The sequence below is a fragment of the Pygocentrus nattereri genome, chromosome 24 (assembly GCF_015220715.1).
Source record: "Pygocentrus nattereri isolate fPygNat1 chromosome 24, fPygNat1.pri, whole genome shotgun sequence".
NCBI classification, from domain to species: domain Eukaryota; kingdom Metazoa; phylum Chordata; class Actinopteri; order Characiformes; family Serrasalmidae; genus Pygocentrus; species Pygocentrus nattereri.
The window spans coordinates 20616159-20634993 of record NC_051234.1 but is presented as its reverse complement, the minus strand read 5'-3'; the positions used below and the strand labels follow the sequence as shown (position 1 = coordinate 20634993).

Sequence of the window (18835 nt, the reverse complement as noted above, 5' to 3'; positions counted from 1 at the left end):
TCGTAAAATCATAAAATGAGTGTGTGCAAATTTCACTGACATTTTTGTTATTCATCAGTTTCCTCTGTGGCGATGAATTACATGAATGAGGGCAGGCTTCATGTAAAAGATGTGTAAATGAAGAGCTGGACAGCTGCTGCCTGATTCCACAAACTAAAGCTAGAGGTGGTTGGCTAGTGTAGTGGTTAACACCTTTGCCGTCTACACTGTAGACTGGGGTTCAATCCCCGACCAGGGCAAGCACCCTACACTATACCAATAAGGGTCCTTGGGCAAGACTCCTAACACCACCTTGGCCTAGCTGTATAAAATGATCAAATTGTAAGTCACTCTGGATAAGAGCGTCAGCCAAATGCCATAAATGTAAAGCTATTTGCACCTAAATCTCCTTGTGTTGCCATGTTGTACGAAAGTCTCATGAGACAGATATGTCATTAAAGGTGCTCAAATCAGCTTTTTTCTCCACTTTGATAAATAACGGCCTTCATGTCAATCTTTTTTTAGGAACATGAGGTCACATATGTTCCATAAATCCCTTGACCTGTATGTTTTGCATCTAGTTGCATGCAAATGTTTGGGCATCCCTGGTTAAAAGAAGTAAACACAAACCTTTGCAGCAAACTACTTAAGAAAAATCTGCTAATTTCAATGCAGTTTATTTTTTAATAACCATTAACAGTGCCATGTGCAAAACTCTTAGAACTTAACTAATTCATTTGGCCATGACCGGCTCACTAGGACTGGTTAGGCAGGTCAAGAGTTGTCGTTAGTAATCGTCAGCTGATGACCATTCCAGTGCATAATAAATTCTTTGGCTCTTCAAACATTGTGCTAACACTCAACTGTGGGCTCTTCTAATCAGCTACAGAGAATCTGAAAATGAAGCTATTTGAAAATGAAAAAGACTTAATTGATGGGTTGGAGTTTGAGACACGTCCCAATAGAAAGTACCCTATGAATAATGATATTGTGTATATTTAGCTCATTAATATCTCTATAAATGCCTTAGGTTTACTTAGATCATAACATAGTCATTGTAAGTATCTAAGGTCTCATGTGGACCGCAGCACTAATTCTTTAGAATGGTCAATATACGGTATATACATAATAGCTTGGTCTAGTATTTATACCCTTTTTTGACATTACAAGTTTATAATATTATAAAATCTAAAGAAAAATAGCTCCTTATTTTATGTGTTTTCTGTTCATTAACTTTAAGTCCTGCTGTACACCACAATCTAATAATGGAAAGTGCTAGAGGCAAAATGCTAAACTGAGGAAATGGCCAAGAAACCTCTCTGGTTAGATGCAAATGTGACTGGATGAAGTATTTTGTGCTGTTTGGAAATTATTTGATGAAAGTGTTATTATAAAGGATATATCCCGGTTTCATTTTGAGCCGAGCGAAGGCCAATATAGCCCTTCATTTTGATCGTTTACCGTATATTGCAAGTATGTGCATAATCTTTAAGCTGGCTGCGCCTCACTCAACTGCACCACGAAGACGTGAAAAACAATATTGCACAACATATTAAAAACCTCTGACCTTCACAGAAATGTCACTTATTGAATGGGAGGAGGCCAGTGCCATTATCATTTTTCAAATATCGTTTGGATGTTTAAATTCTGCAGGTTTGTGCACTTGAACGTGAATCAACATTTCATACACCAGCTGATGGGTGTGATCAGCCTTGGTTAGTTATATGCAAATATATGAGTGATATCTTCACAGCAGAGATACTTTGCTGCCAGTAATGATTTACCTCTATTCATATTTCATCAGATTCAGCCATCCGATTTCATTCAGTCCTGTTCTTGCAGGATAACAGATGAGGCTTTATGACAGATTGGATGACATTTTACAGATGACCTTTGCTTAGTAAGCAATGCAAAGTACTGTTAACAACAGCTGAATTAAAATGACCTATCTTGGTCGTCCTATATGTGTTATTTGTTTCTTGCTTTTGCTGGTGACTGTAACAAACAATACTTAACGGAGCAGAATGCTAAAAGTGGGACACCATGAACAACTTCCAGTTGCAAGTGAGTGGAAGTACAAGGTGGGTATTTATGATGAAGTGGTCAGTGAGTGAACGTACAAGGTCAGTGTTTCTAATGTGTCCAGTGAATGTAAATGTTGTATTTGTGTGTTACAGATGGGACTCCATACACGTGGTGGGTTGGCAGGGCCAATGAGAAGCACTTCTACTGGGGCGGTTCTGCACCTGGCATTCAGAAATGTGCCTGTGGCATCGAGCGCAACTGCACTGACCCTAAATATCACTGCAACTGTGACGCAGACCAAAAGCAATGGTGAGCATGTGCATTAAAATGATAGTACACATACCCCAAATATAGTTGATGAGAAGTTTTCTTTGTTAGTTTTACACCGGACAGCTATTCAGCAATTGAAGATTAACATTTTAAAATTTAACATTATGCCATCTGCATGCTCTACTCATCACACATTAGCCTCAAACTGTGTGGAGTTATGTAATTTCTAATAGACTTGCTTATGCGGTTTCTGACACTGTATGACACACTGTTACCTGTAAACTTGGAAAAAAAAGTACATGCAGAATTCAGGCTTCTACTATTGTTAGTTAATTGACATAATTTTTTAGCCCACCCAATTTATAGTCTCCTGTTATGGCCCCCAGATGTTTTAGTGTCTCACTGTAGCCATTAAATAGCAGAGTTTGTTTTGATGTACTGTAGTCTTGACCCCAGCTCTAGGACAAATAGCAGACAGATTGTGTAGGTGAAGAAGCCAGCCCACAACCAATCCCTGACATTTCCATTAGAAGATGGGCTCTGCTTAGCTCTGCCTGCCTGTTTTATTATAAACGCCTGTCTCAGGAGATACAGCAGAAGAGACTCGCAAGGTCACCTGTCAACAGTTCTCAGAGCACGTTGCCTTCATATACAGAGCCATATGACATCCACTGAGGAACAGCTGCAGAACTAGTTAACATGCTCCCATGCACATCCTCACGTATGCTTGCTAATAATAGCTGTTTTAACTAGGCTTATAGATCATAATTCAGCCTACCTATTTTGAAGAAGTAGATACATGTGTTAAAGGTTTAAAGCATATTGTTCACCTGTGTCCACATAGTCCACATAGATAAATTAAGGTAGAAGCAGTACATTTGAAATTCATTGTTTTATGATGTAATGAAAAATAAATATCTTCCACTTCAACCTATGGCAGTTTAGCCCCACCCACTCACAGTGAACTTATAAGGAGCATTTCAACCTGGACTGCTTTTTTGAATGAGGCACTCTGAACAAAGCTCATGTATATATATATCAGCCTTAAAGGCACAGTAACAGAACAGCCTGTTTTATTCTAATGAGATAATGAATGGTTGACAAAAATGAAATGTAAAAATTTAATTGCGACACATAGACTTCATAAGTGGACCTATAAAATAAAAATGCCGGATATGGCCTTTTGAACAAAAGTTTTTAAAAATATTCTTTAAAGCCTCTGAAGATCCCTAGACCATAGAAGCCCTTCTGCCATGACAAGGCCCTGATCTAGGAAGTAATAGGCAGTGGGAGATTGAAGGGAGGCCCTTGGTGGCCTAGGCCGCTGCGACAGAAACTGGCTCTTGGTATGTTGAATGTAACCTCACTGCGGGGAAGGAGCCCGAGCTTGTACAGGAGGTTGAGAGGTACCAACTAGATATAGTTGGGCTCACCTCCACCCACAGTGTCGGCTCTGGAACCAAACTCCTGGAAACACTGGGGTGGTACAGGGTGAGAGGCGCCAGGTGGGTGTGGGTATATGAGTCCCCAGCTGGCGGCCGTGCAGTTGGAGTTTGTCCCAGTGGATGAGAGTGTCACCTCAATGCAAATTAAATTCACAGAGAGGAAAACTCTGACTGTTGTCTGTGCTTATGCACCAAACAACAGGTCAGAGCATTTGGCCTTCTTGGAGCGAGTGGGCGGGGTTCTGGAAAGGATCCCACCTACAGACTCCATAGTCTTACTGTGAAACTGCAATGCTCATGTGGGCAATGACTGGGAGACCTGCAGAGGCGTGATTGGGAAGAACGGCCGTCCCGATCTAAACCCGAATGGTGAATTGTTGTTGGGCTTCTGTGCCAGGCATGGATTGTCCATAATGAACATCAAGTTTGAGCACAAGGATGTTCATAAGTGTACATGGTGCCAGAGCTCCTTGGATTAGAGGTCAATGATTGACTTTGTTGTCGTTTCATCTGACTTGGTACCATATGTTCTGGACACTCAGGTGAAGAGAGGTGTTAAGATGTCAACTGATCACTATCTGGTGGTGAGTTGGATCAGATGGTAGGGAAGACTGATGGTCAGACCCGGTAGGCCCAAGTGAACAGTGAGGGTGTGCTGGGAATGACTGTCGGAGGCCCCTGTTCAGAATGATTTTAACGTCCACCTCCGGGAGAGCTTTTCTCATGTCCCGGTGGAGGTAGGGGACATGGAGTTTGAATGAACCCTGTTAAAAACCTCCATTGTGGAAGCTGCCAGGCGTAGCTGTGGCCAAAAGCTTGTGGGTGCCTGTCAGCGTGGTAGAAGAACCCCCTGGTGGACACTGGTGGTGAGGGAGGCCATCAAGCTGAAGAAAGAGGCCTTTAGGGACTGGATAGCCCAAAGGACTTCCGACTCAGCAGATGGCAGCCGCAATGGTGGCAGAAGCAAAATGCAGGGTGTGGAATTGTATTGGGCTGTATTGGGCAGGGATGGAGAAACTCTGACTTCAAATGAGGATATTGTCGGTTGGTGGAAGGAGCACTTTAAGGACCTCCTTAATCCAGGAGACATACCTCCCTCACAGGAATCAGAGCCAGAGACTTCTGGCGTGTCAAGCTCCATTTCCATGGTGGAGGTCACTGATGTAGTTGGCAAGCTCTTCAGTCACCGGGGGTCGATGCAATTCGTCTGGAGATTTGACTTAAGGCTCTGGATATTGTGGGGCTATCATGGCTGACATGCCTCTGCAATATTGCATGGACCTCAGGAACAGTACCCTTGGACTGCCAGACCGGGGTGGTGGTCCCTATTTTCAAGAAAGGGGGTGTGTGCCAACTATTGGAGTATCACACTGCTCAGCTTCCCTGGGAAAGTCTATGCCAAGGTGCTGGAAAGGAGACTTTGACCGATAGTTGAACCTCAGATTGAAGGAACAATGCAGATTCCATCCCGGCCATAGAGCAATGGACCATTTTTTCACCCTCTCACAGATTGTTTAGGGGGCATGGGAGTTTGCAAACCTAGTCTTTGTATGTTATGTGGATTTGGAGAAGGCTTACGACCATGTTCCCCGAGATATCTTGTGGAAGGTCCTCCCGGAGTGAGGGCTGTGTTCGTATACTTGGCATTACGTCGGACTCTTTCAGTGTTAGCGCTGGACTCTGCCAGGGTTGTGCCCTGTCTCTCCTGTTCATGATATTCATGGACAGAGTGTCAGGGCGTAGCTGAGGTCAGGTGGGCATTATGTGTGGAGGCCGGAGGGTGGCAGCTCTGCTTTTGTTCTTGGATGCCTCCAGCACTCACTGGAGTGGTTTGCAACTGACTGTGAAGCGGTTAGTATGCGGGTCAGCACCTCCAAGTCTGAATCCATGGTCCTGGAAAAGGATGGCATGCCCACTCCAGGTAAGGGGAAAGGACTTGCCCCAGGTGAAGGAGTTTAAGTATCTTGGGGTCTTGTTCACAAGTGATGGGAAGAGGGATCGTGAGATTGGCCGCAGGCTGGGACAGGCGGCAGCAGTAATGCGATCACTGTACCGGACTCTAGTGGTCTGGAGGGAGCTGAGCCATAAGACGAAGCTCTCTGTTTACCAGTCAGTCTACATCCCGACTGACCTATGGTCGTGAGCTGTGGGACATGACTGAAACAATGAGATATTGAGTGGCGGAAATGAGCTTTCTTCGCAGGGTGGCGGACTACACTCTATTTGATAGGGTGAGGAGCTCGGTCATCCGGGAGGAGCTCAGAGTAGAGCCACTACTCCTCCGTATTGAGAGGAACCAGCTGAAGTGATTCAGGCATCTGATCCGGATGCCCCCTGGACGCCCCCCGGTGGGGGTGTACCAGGCATGGCCTACTGGACCAAGACTCCGGGGTCATCCTAGGACGCTGGAGGGATTATATCTTCAAATTGGCCTGTGAGCAGGGAACAGGGTCGGCTGTGATTCTTTGCTCTCCCAGCTGCTACCGTGACCTTATCTGGACTAAGCGGTTAACAATGATGATGACGATGATGATGGTTCACTGGTGGTTTTGGATAGTAAATAAAATTAGACATTATGACTCCTAGTTCTTGTCACCACCACTGTAAAGACTGTAAGTTTCTCTAGAACAGAGCATCACACATGAAAGCACTTTGAATCACTTCACATCTCAGAAAAACTGGTTCAATTCCTCTCAGTTGCTCGCCTGTTGTGTAGAAGTTCTGCTGCAGATTCCATGTTTCACTCTGAAAAGTGGAAACAGATGTTTTGTTACAGCATATGAGTATGAAACTGTGTAACTGAGTATATATATATATATATATGAATATTTTTGTTCCACATAGAGACCAATTAGCTAATTTTGTCACTCATAAGTATTTATCATAAACACAAAGCACAGCTAGCCAAGCATAATGGATACAAATTAGCACTTTAGGCTGGAAGCTCCTGTTTTCATCATGTTGTTGGTATTTTTATTTTTTTAATTAATGATGAATGTATGCCATTTCAGCCAACAATAATACAGTTTGCTTCATGGACTCTGTGGCATCTAATGGATGGTGATATTAAAATAATGCATGCTCGATGCTTCGCTGTCTGTATGTCCTCGAGTGTTTTTAATGAGGGATTTGTTGATGTTTGCTCAGTTGGGAAAATACTTGGAAAGCACATTTTTCCACCGTTGTACATACTGTGTTGCTTTTATTAAATGGCAAATCGGAGCATCCTAAATACTTCACATTCAGAACATCGTGATTAGAAACACTTTAAAAGTCGATTTAGAGAAGCAGAGTGAAGCCTTAGACAGCAGGTGAGATGTAGGTGGGCCATTTTAGACGATGCTAAAATTGCTGGAAGTGGTTTGTGAAAAAGGAAAAAGGGATATTTTTTTGGAATTTTCTTTTTCAGAGGTCAGAAATCTGTAGCTTCTATGGAGACTTTGATCTGTTTGTATTGATCAGGTATTATCCTCCTTCATAGGCGAGAAGACTCTGGGTTGCTGGTGTACAAGGACCACTTACCTGTCAGCCAAGTCGCTGTAGGAGACACTAATCGACCCGGCTCAGAAGCCAAGCTGACCGTGGGACCTCTGCGTTGTCAAGGAGATCGTGAGTTCATCTCTCTGACTTTAAATGCAGTTTTCAGACCTCTGCTCTTACACATAAAGCCAAACATACCAGAGCTGTGTTTTTCACTAGGCATGTTTTTGTATGGAGAGGAGCTACTTGGAGCTGCTTGGAGCAGTTTCTGTGCTGAAAGTCTCACATGCCTGCTGTAACCATGTCAACAACTTCTGCCTTGGATCTGATTGTACCACTTACTTTGCTAGCTTAGCTTTATTATTATTAGCAATAAAGAGTAGGATCATTTCATAACAGTTAGCCTAAATATGGTGAGGAGCCTTAATAGCTATTGCCTTAGCCTTGGCTTTGGAGGCAGAAAATAAGACAAGGGCAGTGCTTTTGCAAACTAACAAGACTAAAGTGTCCACCAGCGTAGTGACCATTGACCTCTGATGTCATGTCATCATTCTGTAATTGGTGTCATGCTTGTATGAGGCACTCCAGGTCTAACCTGGCTTTTTTCTGTAGAGAAAATTAACTACTTTTTTTTAAATCCCTGCACAGCTAAACTTTCCCAAACTCTCAACTCTGATAAAACTAAATTGATAGACACCATTAAAAGAACAGTGTGAGTGTGTCAGATCATTGTAGAACAGTGTGAATGTGTCAGATCATTGTAGAACAGTATGAATGCTCTCCTCATTCACTTTTGAGAGACCATTGTCTGCCAGTGTAAATGGGATAGAACAGTTTAGAATAGTGTGATGGGAGGCATTCTTGAGTTGGAGAGATGGAGGAGAATGTTATAGAGTAAATGGGGGAGAGTATTCCTGAAGTGTGATTGTGGCAGAACATTCTAGAACAATGTGAATGCTCTCCCCATTTGGTAGGAGAACATTATAGAACAGCATGAATGTGCCCTGTCTCCACTCCTGTTCGTGATATTCAAGAAACCAAGAGCCATGTGAATGTGGGACAATATTCTAGAACATTCCATTCGCATTGGGGAGAATTTTATAGGACAGTGTGAATTGGCTATGATATTTTAGAAAAGTGTGAAGGAAGTGCAGCAGTAATTGCTGTAACGTGACTTTGTCAGTCATCTGTCCAACAGATTTGGTAGTACAAAGGAAGCAGACGGGGGAGTGCATTAATAAACATGATATTTTTTATTTAGCAAACTGCCTCTCATTCAAAATCGAAGGGAAATCTGTTAGCCACTGTGGGTAAAATCACAGCCCAATCAGTGTGATTTTAGATGAGAGTGCAGTCGTCGTTTTTTATTTCTGCTCATTGGATGATGTGGAAAAGATGGCTTGTCGAGGTAATGCTGAGAATAGTATGTGTTTTTTCTAACATAAGCTATCATGCTAAGCCTAGCCCCACTCATCTAGGCTTCTTGTTGTGACTGTGATATGTTTTTTTGTGTGTTTTTATGGTAACGTTAGCAGAGTAACATAATTTACAGAGCTCTCATTGGCCATTTGAGATGCCAAATACACCTACTATATTCTGACTTGAGCACCAGGATGGTAGGCTAAACATGGAGATGTCACTTTGTACAGTGTCAACATTTTTCAGCATCAGCTTTCAACATTTACAGTTTTACATGTGAGATGTTGATGCTCTGAGAATCCTGCTTCAGCTTTTAACAGAGTCAGCTATTTTCAGGGGAAAACATTCTACAATATTGTGAATAGGATATTAATATTCCAGAACAATGTGAATATGGGATAATATTCTAGAACAGTGTACGCAGGGAGACATTTATGGCCTGAAATGAAGCCCTAGCTCTAATACTCATGGATGACCTCTGATTCTTGTGTTTTCTCACTTATAATGATAGCTTGTGACACAAACACAATAAACATCTACTCGTTTTCAGTGTCCTGTCCTTCACATGTCACATATATGCAACACGATCTTATAAAATAAAGCTATTAAAGAAAAAAATGTAGATTAATACGCAGAAATTGCCAGGTTTTTCATTAAATGTTGTGTTATTTCCACCATCAGGCACAGCCTGAGCATCCTGAATGGCAGCCACTGGACCGGAAAAGCGTTTACGGGCGCATCACCTAGTCACCCCCCTGCTATCATCGTCCGGCGAATTGATGTGCTTTCATGCCTCATTATTCTTGTTAATTGCGGTGTGCTTATTACTTAGATCGGCTGCATTTGATTACAATCACCTGTTTGACAAGGACGTCAGGCTGCGTTTTTACAATGAACTTTCAATCTCCTCTTTACACACCTGTGGTTAACTTGACAGAATTGAATGACATGAATAGAGTTTGGCCATCAGAGGCCCTGTTGGAGACATTTGGTAATCAATTTTCATCAAAATCATCTGTCCACAGTCAAAAAAATGAAATGAAACATGGAGTCTGATTCGTTACATATAGACATTAAAGGGAAACTCCGCTGATTTTTCAAATTCTCTTCATATGTCAGTGGTTGAGGTGTAAGCAAAGCCATTCAGAATGGTTTAATGTGAAGCACAGTTTTCTATACAGTGGTGGTGATAGGAACCAGGAGTCACAATGTCTACAACACAAATATAGCCATTTCATTTACTATGCAAAACCAAAGGTTTTGTATGTATTGTTGATGATGGTAAAATAGTACTGAATATGGGAAAAAAAATAAAAATAAAGCTATTTTACTACACCCTGCATGTACCCCTCCACCATAAATGGATTTAAAAAATATATATTTAAATGCTAAAATCTCAAAACTATCATGAAACAATGTGTCAGACATCAGGCAATGTATAACAATTTCATGTAATAGCTTTCTGTGAAGTGGCTTTCAGGGTCAATAAACTCTTCAGACGTCCCGTCACCACCACTGTTCTGGCTCAGTAATTTTCCCTAGACTGAAGCATTTCACATCAAACCACTCTGAATGACATTACCTCTTAACCGTTTAATAATACAAACAAAAAAGTGAATGTGAAGCATTTATGAAATTTCCTTTCAACTGCAATTGCCCTGAATGGAATATATATAATATATAATGAACATATATACAACTAAACTAATCATGCCACATATTTCCATTCAATTCCATGCAAGTGTCCTTGGGTTTATGAAATATAAATTGAACTTATTTTATATTTTTTTGTTATTATTATTGTGCAACTGTGAGTGCTGAGGCAACTTTATTTATTTATTTATTTATTTATTTGTTGTTGTTTCTTCTTACACACAGCAGCAGTGTCCGTGCCACCTTACGCCTGTTAGAGGCGACCCTGGACCCCTCCGATTTTGAGTGGAATCTAATGTGCCTCAGGGGTTTGGGTGAATAATGCCAGCACCAGCCGTGTGCAGAGAACCGTTATTGTGTATTCATCCTCTTATTTATTTATGAAGCTGCGGTGAGAGGGGAACAGTCCAGCTGCAGATTAATGCATTAAGTCAGCCTCACTATGGTAATGCGGGAGCTAATATTTCAGAATCTGCCAGAGGAAGCTGTTTTTTTTTTTTCCCTTCAGTATCTGGACAGTTTTGAGGGTCACCAGAGAAGTGCTTCGAGCACTTTGCTGTGCAAAGCAAGGCGTAATGTTAGAGAAAGCTGACTTCTGTCTGTCCAGTGCTGAGTTGTGGCCCCCTAGAATGAGATTTGGACAGACAACAGTCTCAAAAACATGTTCAAGGAATACTTCAGCATTCTGCAAATCGATCTCTATCTGCTGCACTTGTAGTGTATGATCGCTTGCTGTGGACAATGATGTTGATTCATTTCTCAGTGCTTAGGAAACAATAGAAAACTCACTTAGTCAACGAACAATTAGAATGGAAACCAGAAGGCAGACGCTAAAGTACATGCTCATTGACTGCTATTGTGAGGTTGTTTTGATTGTGTTTTCTTATTCTAGTATGCGTACAGTGATCCAGTGCTACAGATGCAGCAAATGGGGATTAAAGGGGAAGATTCCACAGATTTCTAAAACCATTTCTAATTGAACAGTTGTAACAAGAGTCATTTGGATTGGATTGGATTGAGGTGAAATGCTCTTTTATAACGAAAATTCAGAGTTGTTCACTGTGGTGGCAGCAGACATCTGAAGAGTTTGATTCTCCTAAAAGCATCCTCTCAGGAAGTTAGTAAATTAAATGGTTTTGATTACACTGCCTGATGCCTGAGACATTAACACTATTGGGATTAGATTTGCTTATCAGGGAGAAAAAAGAACAAGAACAAACACGGCAAGTAGTGGCAGAAAAAAAAATGTTTTTTTTTCTTTTCAACACAATGTGACACCTGCCTGGAAAATTCACCAAAATCACAGAGATTTGTATACATTTATCAGACAGCCACTGAGTTTGGAGAATAACAGAGGAAATGCGGCCTGTAATATGCTCATAAGAAGATGGAGAAAAACCCCAACATGACCAGTCCAAATCCAAAATCACAGAGTAACACCTGTAAAAGAAAAATGAGCCCAGAACCCCAATGTATGTTTAATCCCGTCTGATTGTTTTGTGATTGTTTTGAGAAGATTTATCCTAAAATATATTTGTTTGCATAATCGATTAGTGGCAGAGGGGGCATGCAAGATATTTTACCAAGAAATAGTCCTCAAAAAAGACTTTTCAGAATCATATCATCAAAAACTATCATATAAATATGATATGATATCATATTATATAAAAACTCAGAAGACGTGCAGGTTCATTGCTGGTACTGGGTAGTAAATACAATGTCTATATTTGTGTTGCAGACATTGAGACCCCTGGTTCCTATCACCACTGTAAAGAAACCTGTGCCTGTAAGATTCTTTACAAAGCATTTCACATCAAACCACACATAAATTTGTTTGTGTCTCCACTATTTCATAATGCCAAAAAAGTGGTGTAATTCCCTTGTTATAGCACCAGCAAGGTGATGAGAGAAAATGGAAGAGAGCTTTACATGCAAAACCAGCTGCCACTAGTTGCCCAAATGCAGAATATACAATCTTTTTATATCTTTTATTTAATGCACATGGCCTATGAAAAGCTTGCTAGAAAGGCTTACTACATCAGGCGTACTATGTTTTGACAATGAGGTGTAAACCCAGCATTCTTCAGCACCTGAAGCTCTCTTTTCTTCCTCTCATTTCTTTGCGTTATCATTAGTTATCTCAAATTGAGTTTATTGCTTTGGCAAGCTGCTGTAGAAATGCACAAAGCAGTGAGGAATCTGCAGGAAAAATAGAGGAAGAGCCGGTGGCAACTTCATAATGATTGATGATCGATGATTGATTATTTCCTATTAAGTTAAAGCGTGTGGTGCCACATAGAAAGGTCTATCATAAAGAGATCATATCTCCTATCAATACACTGTAAAAATGATCTACTGTCAATTTTATAAGCTCATTCGATGTGTTAATTGAAAGTGAAATAGTTAACAACTGTTAACAACTCAGGATATCAAAACTCAATCATTTTATGTTAAAAAAACATTTTCAGTGTTCATTACAGTATCAAACTGCAAAACCTATGTAATCAGTCTTAGCAGCATCAGTGAGCCAATAAGCTGGTGATTGGCTGTCTTGCTTAGATTCCATTAACATGTTATTAACATCAGTGCCTCTTGAAGTTGCAGTGTGCAAGATTTAGTGGCATGAGGCATTAGTGGTGAGGTTGCATATTGCAAACAACTGAATACCCTCCCTCACCCCTCTCTTTCAAAGCAGTAGAACATACTGTGGATTGTCAGGTTTTCACTTCTTTGATTTTTCTTTTGCTAAATAATACGTATTATCCTCCATTTATCCGAATTTATGAGCTTCTCTAACACTAAATGGTTAGCCAGCACTGCCAGCAACCACTAGTTTTTCTTTCTGTGTCTTCCAACCTGTGCGCCACCTAATTCAAGCTACTGCTATTACATAAAAATGTGAAAACCATTCTCTGGAGTCTACTGTAGAAACATGGCAGCTGCTGTTGGAAGAGGACCTGCTCTCTATGTAGATATAAAGGGCTTATTCTAAGCTAAAGAACACACAACAATTCGTAGGTACAGGTGATTATAAAACACATTGTGTATATTCCATTTCTGTGAATGGATCCCCCTAAATCATACAAACTGCACCTACAAATTGCGTTCTACACAGTGCTCCTTTGACGTGAGGAAAAGTTAGTGTTACAAATATCTGTTTTATATAGTGCACTCTTCAGCCTCAGAATTATAGTGTATGAAATAAGGAAACACCACACCAATGCCATTGACTGTTGTACTAGAAGCACCCACCGTACTGGTGCACTTTGTAGGTTTATAGTTACAGACTGTAGCCCATCTGTTGTTGCACAATTTATCAGCCTCCGTCTACCCCATTCATCAGTATGAAGGAACCACCAAAGGACCACTACTGTCCAGATGTTGTGAGTGGTGGACCATTTTTTACTAAAGTTTAGATGTACCACTTTATGCATGCCCTATAGTGGCTGTTCAACCAGCAGATTCAAATTTTATTCTTTATTTCCCTGTAATTCTGCAATGTTGTGTGACTGTGTTGAGCTGCTAGGGAGCAATGAGGGGTAAAAGTGACATTTCAACACAATAAAACACCTTAATAAATATTGACTTGCTTGCTCATCTTAAGATGAACATCCAGTCCCTGTTCTGTACATCATACACATTTCCGTCCAACGTTATAGCAGAAAAAATACAAAGTTCAAGCGAAGAACGTCCAAAACAAGCAGAAATTGGTTTTCATGGCTACTGTGGAAAGCAGATAAGATGTTTGCCTGGACATTCCAAGGAAGAGCAGCTTGTATTAGAGTTTGTAGAAGCCACAGGTTTTAGAGCTTTACAGCTTTGTCTTTTTGCTATGTCCTCATAGAGGTGAAAGTAAAGAGTTACTAGCCTGCTAAAGTGAGAAATGTGAGGAAATTTATTGCAGTGTCAGAGTACAGGACAGAGGCTGTGTCTGCTGTAGGATAATTATGCTGAAATCATTTCCAGGTAAGTAATGTAATTAATTTCCATTAATGACTGAGAGATGAAATAAAGATAACAAACAAATGATGATTTAATGATGGCTCGCATATGGCGCACAGTATTTTCCTGAGAATGGCTCTCAGTTTGGATGGGCCGGCTGTTTGGTAAATTAATTGAGATAGATAACCCTGCCAGTAACAAAGGAATATAATATCCCAACGCCTTGCTTTATTAACTTAGCAGTGGGTAGGAATTATAAATGAATGTGCAGGATAGGGTGTGGCGGCCGCTCTTTGAGATGTAAAATATATTACGTACATCTCATTACGATGTTAGACATTTCACGTCTGAATAGTTTCTTGGACTGATTGATAAGACTTCTGCTCAGAATAAAATTACATCTCTCACGAATAAGTGCGCAGTAGTTGGTTCATATCAAGACTCTTCATGGCTAACTGAGCCTCATTGCTGATGGTAACCTCCATCTTCATTGCAAAAATGTTGTATTAGCAGCTATTACACCCCATGTACGGGTCAGTTTCAAGTGCCATCATATGGTCATGCTTCAATTGGATAATAGCTGGTGGAAATTTTAATGGCTATGTAGATTGAAATCCAGTTCATGAGACTTTGAACCACTTTTTAAAGTTAACTCTAGAGTTTAAAGGGCTCATATCATGGAAAAGCAAATATTTCCTTTCTATATAATTATAAGATATTATACATAAACACTGTTGCATTTTTAAAATACCCAGTCCACACAGACCATACATGTGAATTAAGCTCAAACACAGCCTATTTAGAATTTACTGTCTTTATATCACAAAAAACAATGAATTTACATATATCCACCTTGCCAGTGGACCGTAATGTAATGAACCCATTCGTAATGAAGTTAGGGGTTTAGCACCAGGCTGCCTTTTGAATGAGGCACGGTACAGTGCAGCCAGTCACTTTAAACTGTAACAAAACAGCATAAAAAATTGTTGTTTTCCCCTCAAATAATGCACAAAATGTGTTTTTCCTGTGTTTTCTGGCTGCTGTGCATGCATATATATCCAAAACGAAGGACAGCTTTTCCTTCTTTTAGCTATACCAACACCCCCTTTGGCCATTTTCATTGAAAGGTGGGACTTTCCCTGTAAACAGACGCCATGTTGAGCATTATGAGCTTTCCCATTCGTTTTCCAACCACCTTCCAACCTGGGTTAAGCTTTATGCTGGTTTAGTGCTGGGTTAGCTGGTGACTCAGTATGGTCATGCTGGTTGACCAGCATACCTTCTTTCATTTTGGTTTTGGTGGTGATCAGCATATCAACTTCCATTGGTGGTGACCAGCAGTGCTGGCCTATGGTGGTTTTTCTATAGCAAGACAAGTGACCCGTCTCCTCCTTTATAATGTCTCTGGTATGACCAGAGTATAAGCCAGGACTTATCATGCCTAAATGAGCACATACTTGCCTCAGACCAGACAAATCATGTTGAATTTTTAAGTAATCGTAAATAGACTTATGTCGTTTCTAACACTGCTTGATGTACTCTTCTCTATAAACATAGACAAAAGTACATTAGCAAAGCTAAAAACACTAGACTCAGTTTTCTTACGTTGGTCCATTTGTGTATATATATATAAAAGTATGTCATACAATGTCAGAAAACCCATAAACAAGGCTCTTAAAGATTCCTCATATGGTTTGGGGCAAGTGTGTGCCGATTGCCATTACTTATTAGCTTTGTTAGCCTTGAAGCTCAAGTGCAAAATTAAAGAAGCAGACTACAGACACCAAACATGTCACGGCTGATCGGCTACATTTGGGCTAAAATGGAGAATTGTGTGTTTGATTTTTGCCTAAATTTCCCTTTAACTGACTTCATTCCTTTTCTCTGAAACAGTAAATAATGAGGTGTTCTTCATAAGATATTTGCACAATAACATGCAGAAACCTCCATCACTTAATTAGAGCAGGGAAACGCGGCATACTCCTGAGAGATCATCGTCTTTTGAGGCGTTTCATTTCCTCCTTTCAGCACTCTGCCAAGCAAAGCATGAAATGAACCGAGAGTGCACATGCACACTCAATTTTCCTCCATTCTGCTTAACAGGAAATGATGTGGCATGTAACACAAACTCGGAAGGGGGTGGGGGGGGGTGGGGGATAAAAGCGGGAAAAAAAGAGGGGGCCTTATCAGATGCTGCGCCGCTGCACTCACAATTAGATCTCCCAATCAATTTTCATTAAGGATGCGAGGGGAACGTGCTGAGTGATTGACGGTGGTAATGGAGTCTATGGACTTCCTCCCAGCCTCTGATTGGCTCAAGCATTGAGATTATTGAGGAAGCAATTCAGGCTATGATGGGTGTCGCATGCCTTAATTCCCCTGTATCACGACCTCAGTTGTACTGGATCAATTGAAATCAGGGCAAGCATTTACTTCTACATCCATTCACTGCAGAGCAAACGTCACTGTAAATAGAGCGTGGTAGAATGACATACGATATTGTCCATGATTGATAGTGTATATTATATTGTTACCTTTATTTCAATATATTGCAACAAATTTGCTTTCATTTCACTCTTCTTTAGGGGCATATCTCTTTAAACTTTTGGCTTTTCAATCTTTTTTGCTGCTATTGTATCTCTTTTCTTGAATAATTTACATTTCATTCACTTAGTTATTTTTAACTTTGTTAATATGCTAAGATATTTTTAAATAATTATCTAGTTTGTTTAGGAGTCTATATGCAGACATGGTCTTTGCACTAGGCAAAAATGGATGAGCCAAGGGCCCCGTCAAAGTACTAATTAGCTATACTGTATGTGTTGATGTTAAATAACCTGTTTTAAATGGCTGTTTTTTGGCAACTGTTATACTATTATTATTATTATTATTATTATTATTATTATTAGTAGTAGTAGTAGTAGTAGTAATATTTATTTATTTTATTATTTTAGTAAAAGTGAACTTCCCTCACTCTATTTGGAGAGAATTTAATTCAGCCTATAGTAATTCAGCCCCACCCACTCACACTGAAAATATAAGGAGTGTTTCAGCCTTGCTAAACCTAAGCTGCTAAAACAATCTGTTTTGAATAAATTTTTTTGGGATGTCACAAAACCAGCACATTTACGTATATCTAATAATTTAGCCTAAACCAGTTTAGCTCCACCCACTCAGACTGAAGTTTTCGGGAGTGTTTATAGATGTACATATATCAGTCTTTAAAGCACAGTAACATAAATAACTTCTTTACTTCTACGCAATAAAGAGAGGTTGTAAAATGTTATCGTAAGAATAAATTATGGTACATAAAGCCACAGAAATGTGTGAACTTCAGGGGGAAAAAATAAAATACAAGAAAGATGTAGGACATGCACCTCTAACTAATCTCAAAATGAGAAATGCACCCCCGTTTACAAAAAAAGTTGGGACACTATAGAATGTAAACAAAAAAAGGATCATTTACAAATCCTATAAACCATATTTTTAAAGGAAAATACTACAAAGACAACATATCAAATGTTGAAATTGAGAAGTTTTATTGTTTTGTGAAACAAATTTACCCATTTTGGATTTTATGCCAACAACACGTTCCAAAAAAGTTGTGACGGGGGCATGTTTACCACTGTATTTCATCACCTCACACTCTGTAAGCGTTTGGAAACTGAGGAGACACTGCTTTAGTTTTGAAAGTGAAATGTTTTCCCATTCTTGTTTGATATGGGATTTCAGCTGTTCAACAGTTCGGGAGCTCCTTTGTCATATTTTCTATTTCACAATGCGCCACATGTTATCAGTGGGTGACCATCTGGACAGCAGGCAGACCAGCTTAGCACTCAGACTGTTTTAATATGGAGCAATGCTGTTGTAATACATGCAGAATGTGGTTTGGCATTGTCATGCTGAAATAATCAAGGCCTTCCCTGAAAAAAAGGTCGTCTGAATTGCAGCATATGTTGCCAAAACATGTATATATCGTTCAACATTAATGGTGCCTTTACAGACATGCACATCACCCATGCCATGTGCACTAATGCACCCCTATACTATCATGAATACTGGGTTTTTAAACTGTACACTGATAACAAGCTTAGTGGACTTTAGCCCGGAGGACACAGTGTCCATGATTTCCAAAAAGAAAGACACAGGACACTTTTCAACTTCCCCTTAGTCCATTTTAAATGAGCTTGGGCCCAGAGAAGGTGGCAGCAGTGTTTCTGGTTCCTGTTTATATATAGTTTCTTCTTTGCATTTTAGAGTTTTAGCTTGCATTTGTGGATGCAGCCCCAAACTGTATTCATAGACAGTTGTTTTCAGAAGTGTTTCTGAGCCCACTCAGTGATTCCACTACAGAATAATGCCTGTTTTTAATGCACTGCCACCTGAGGGCCCAAAGATCAAGGCCAGCATATACTGGTTTTTGGCCTTGTTTCTTGCATACAGAGATTTGGATGCTTTTTTTATACCCAATGATGTTACTGACCTGTTGCCAATCAACAACCAGGTGTTTTATTTTAGCATGACACAACTTTGGTTGCCCCTTCCCAACTTTTTTGGAATGTGTTGTTGGCACAAATTCAAAATGAGTTTCAACATTTGATTTGATTTCTTGATTTAATATT

At 40.2% G+C, this 18835-nt stretch overlaps 1 protein-coding gene across 1 annotated transcript in view; it reads left to right on the top strand.

Moving 5' to 3' along the window:
* cntnap2a (contactin associated protein 2a) overlaps positions 1–18835 on the top strand; it is a 655370-nt gene that overhangs the window by 494633 nt on the left and 141902 nt on the right. The window contains exons 14-15 of the mRNA XM_017717995.2: positions 2157–2313; positions 7201–7328. Coding sequence (XP_017573484.2) covers positions 2157–2313; positions 7201–7328 — 285 coding nt within the window. The remainder of the gene's footprint in view (positions 1–2156; positions 2314–7200; positions 7329–18835) is intronic.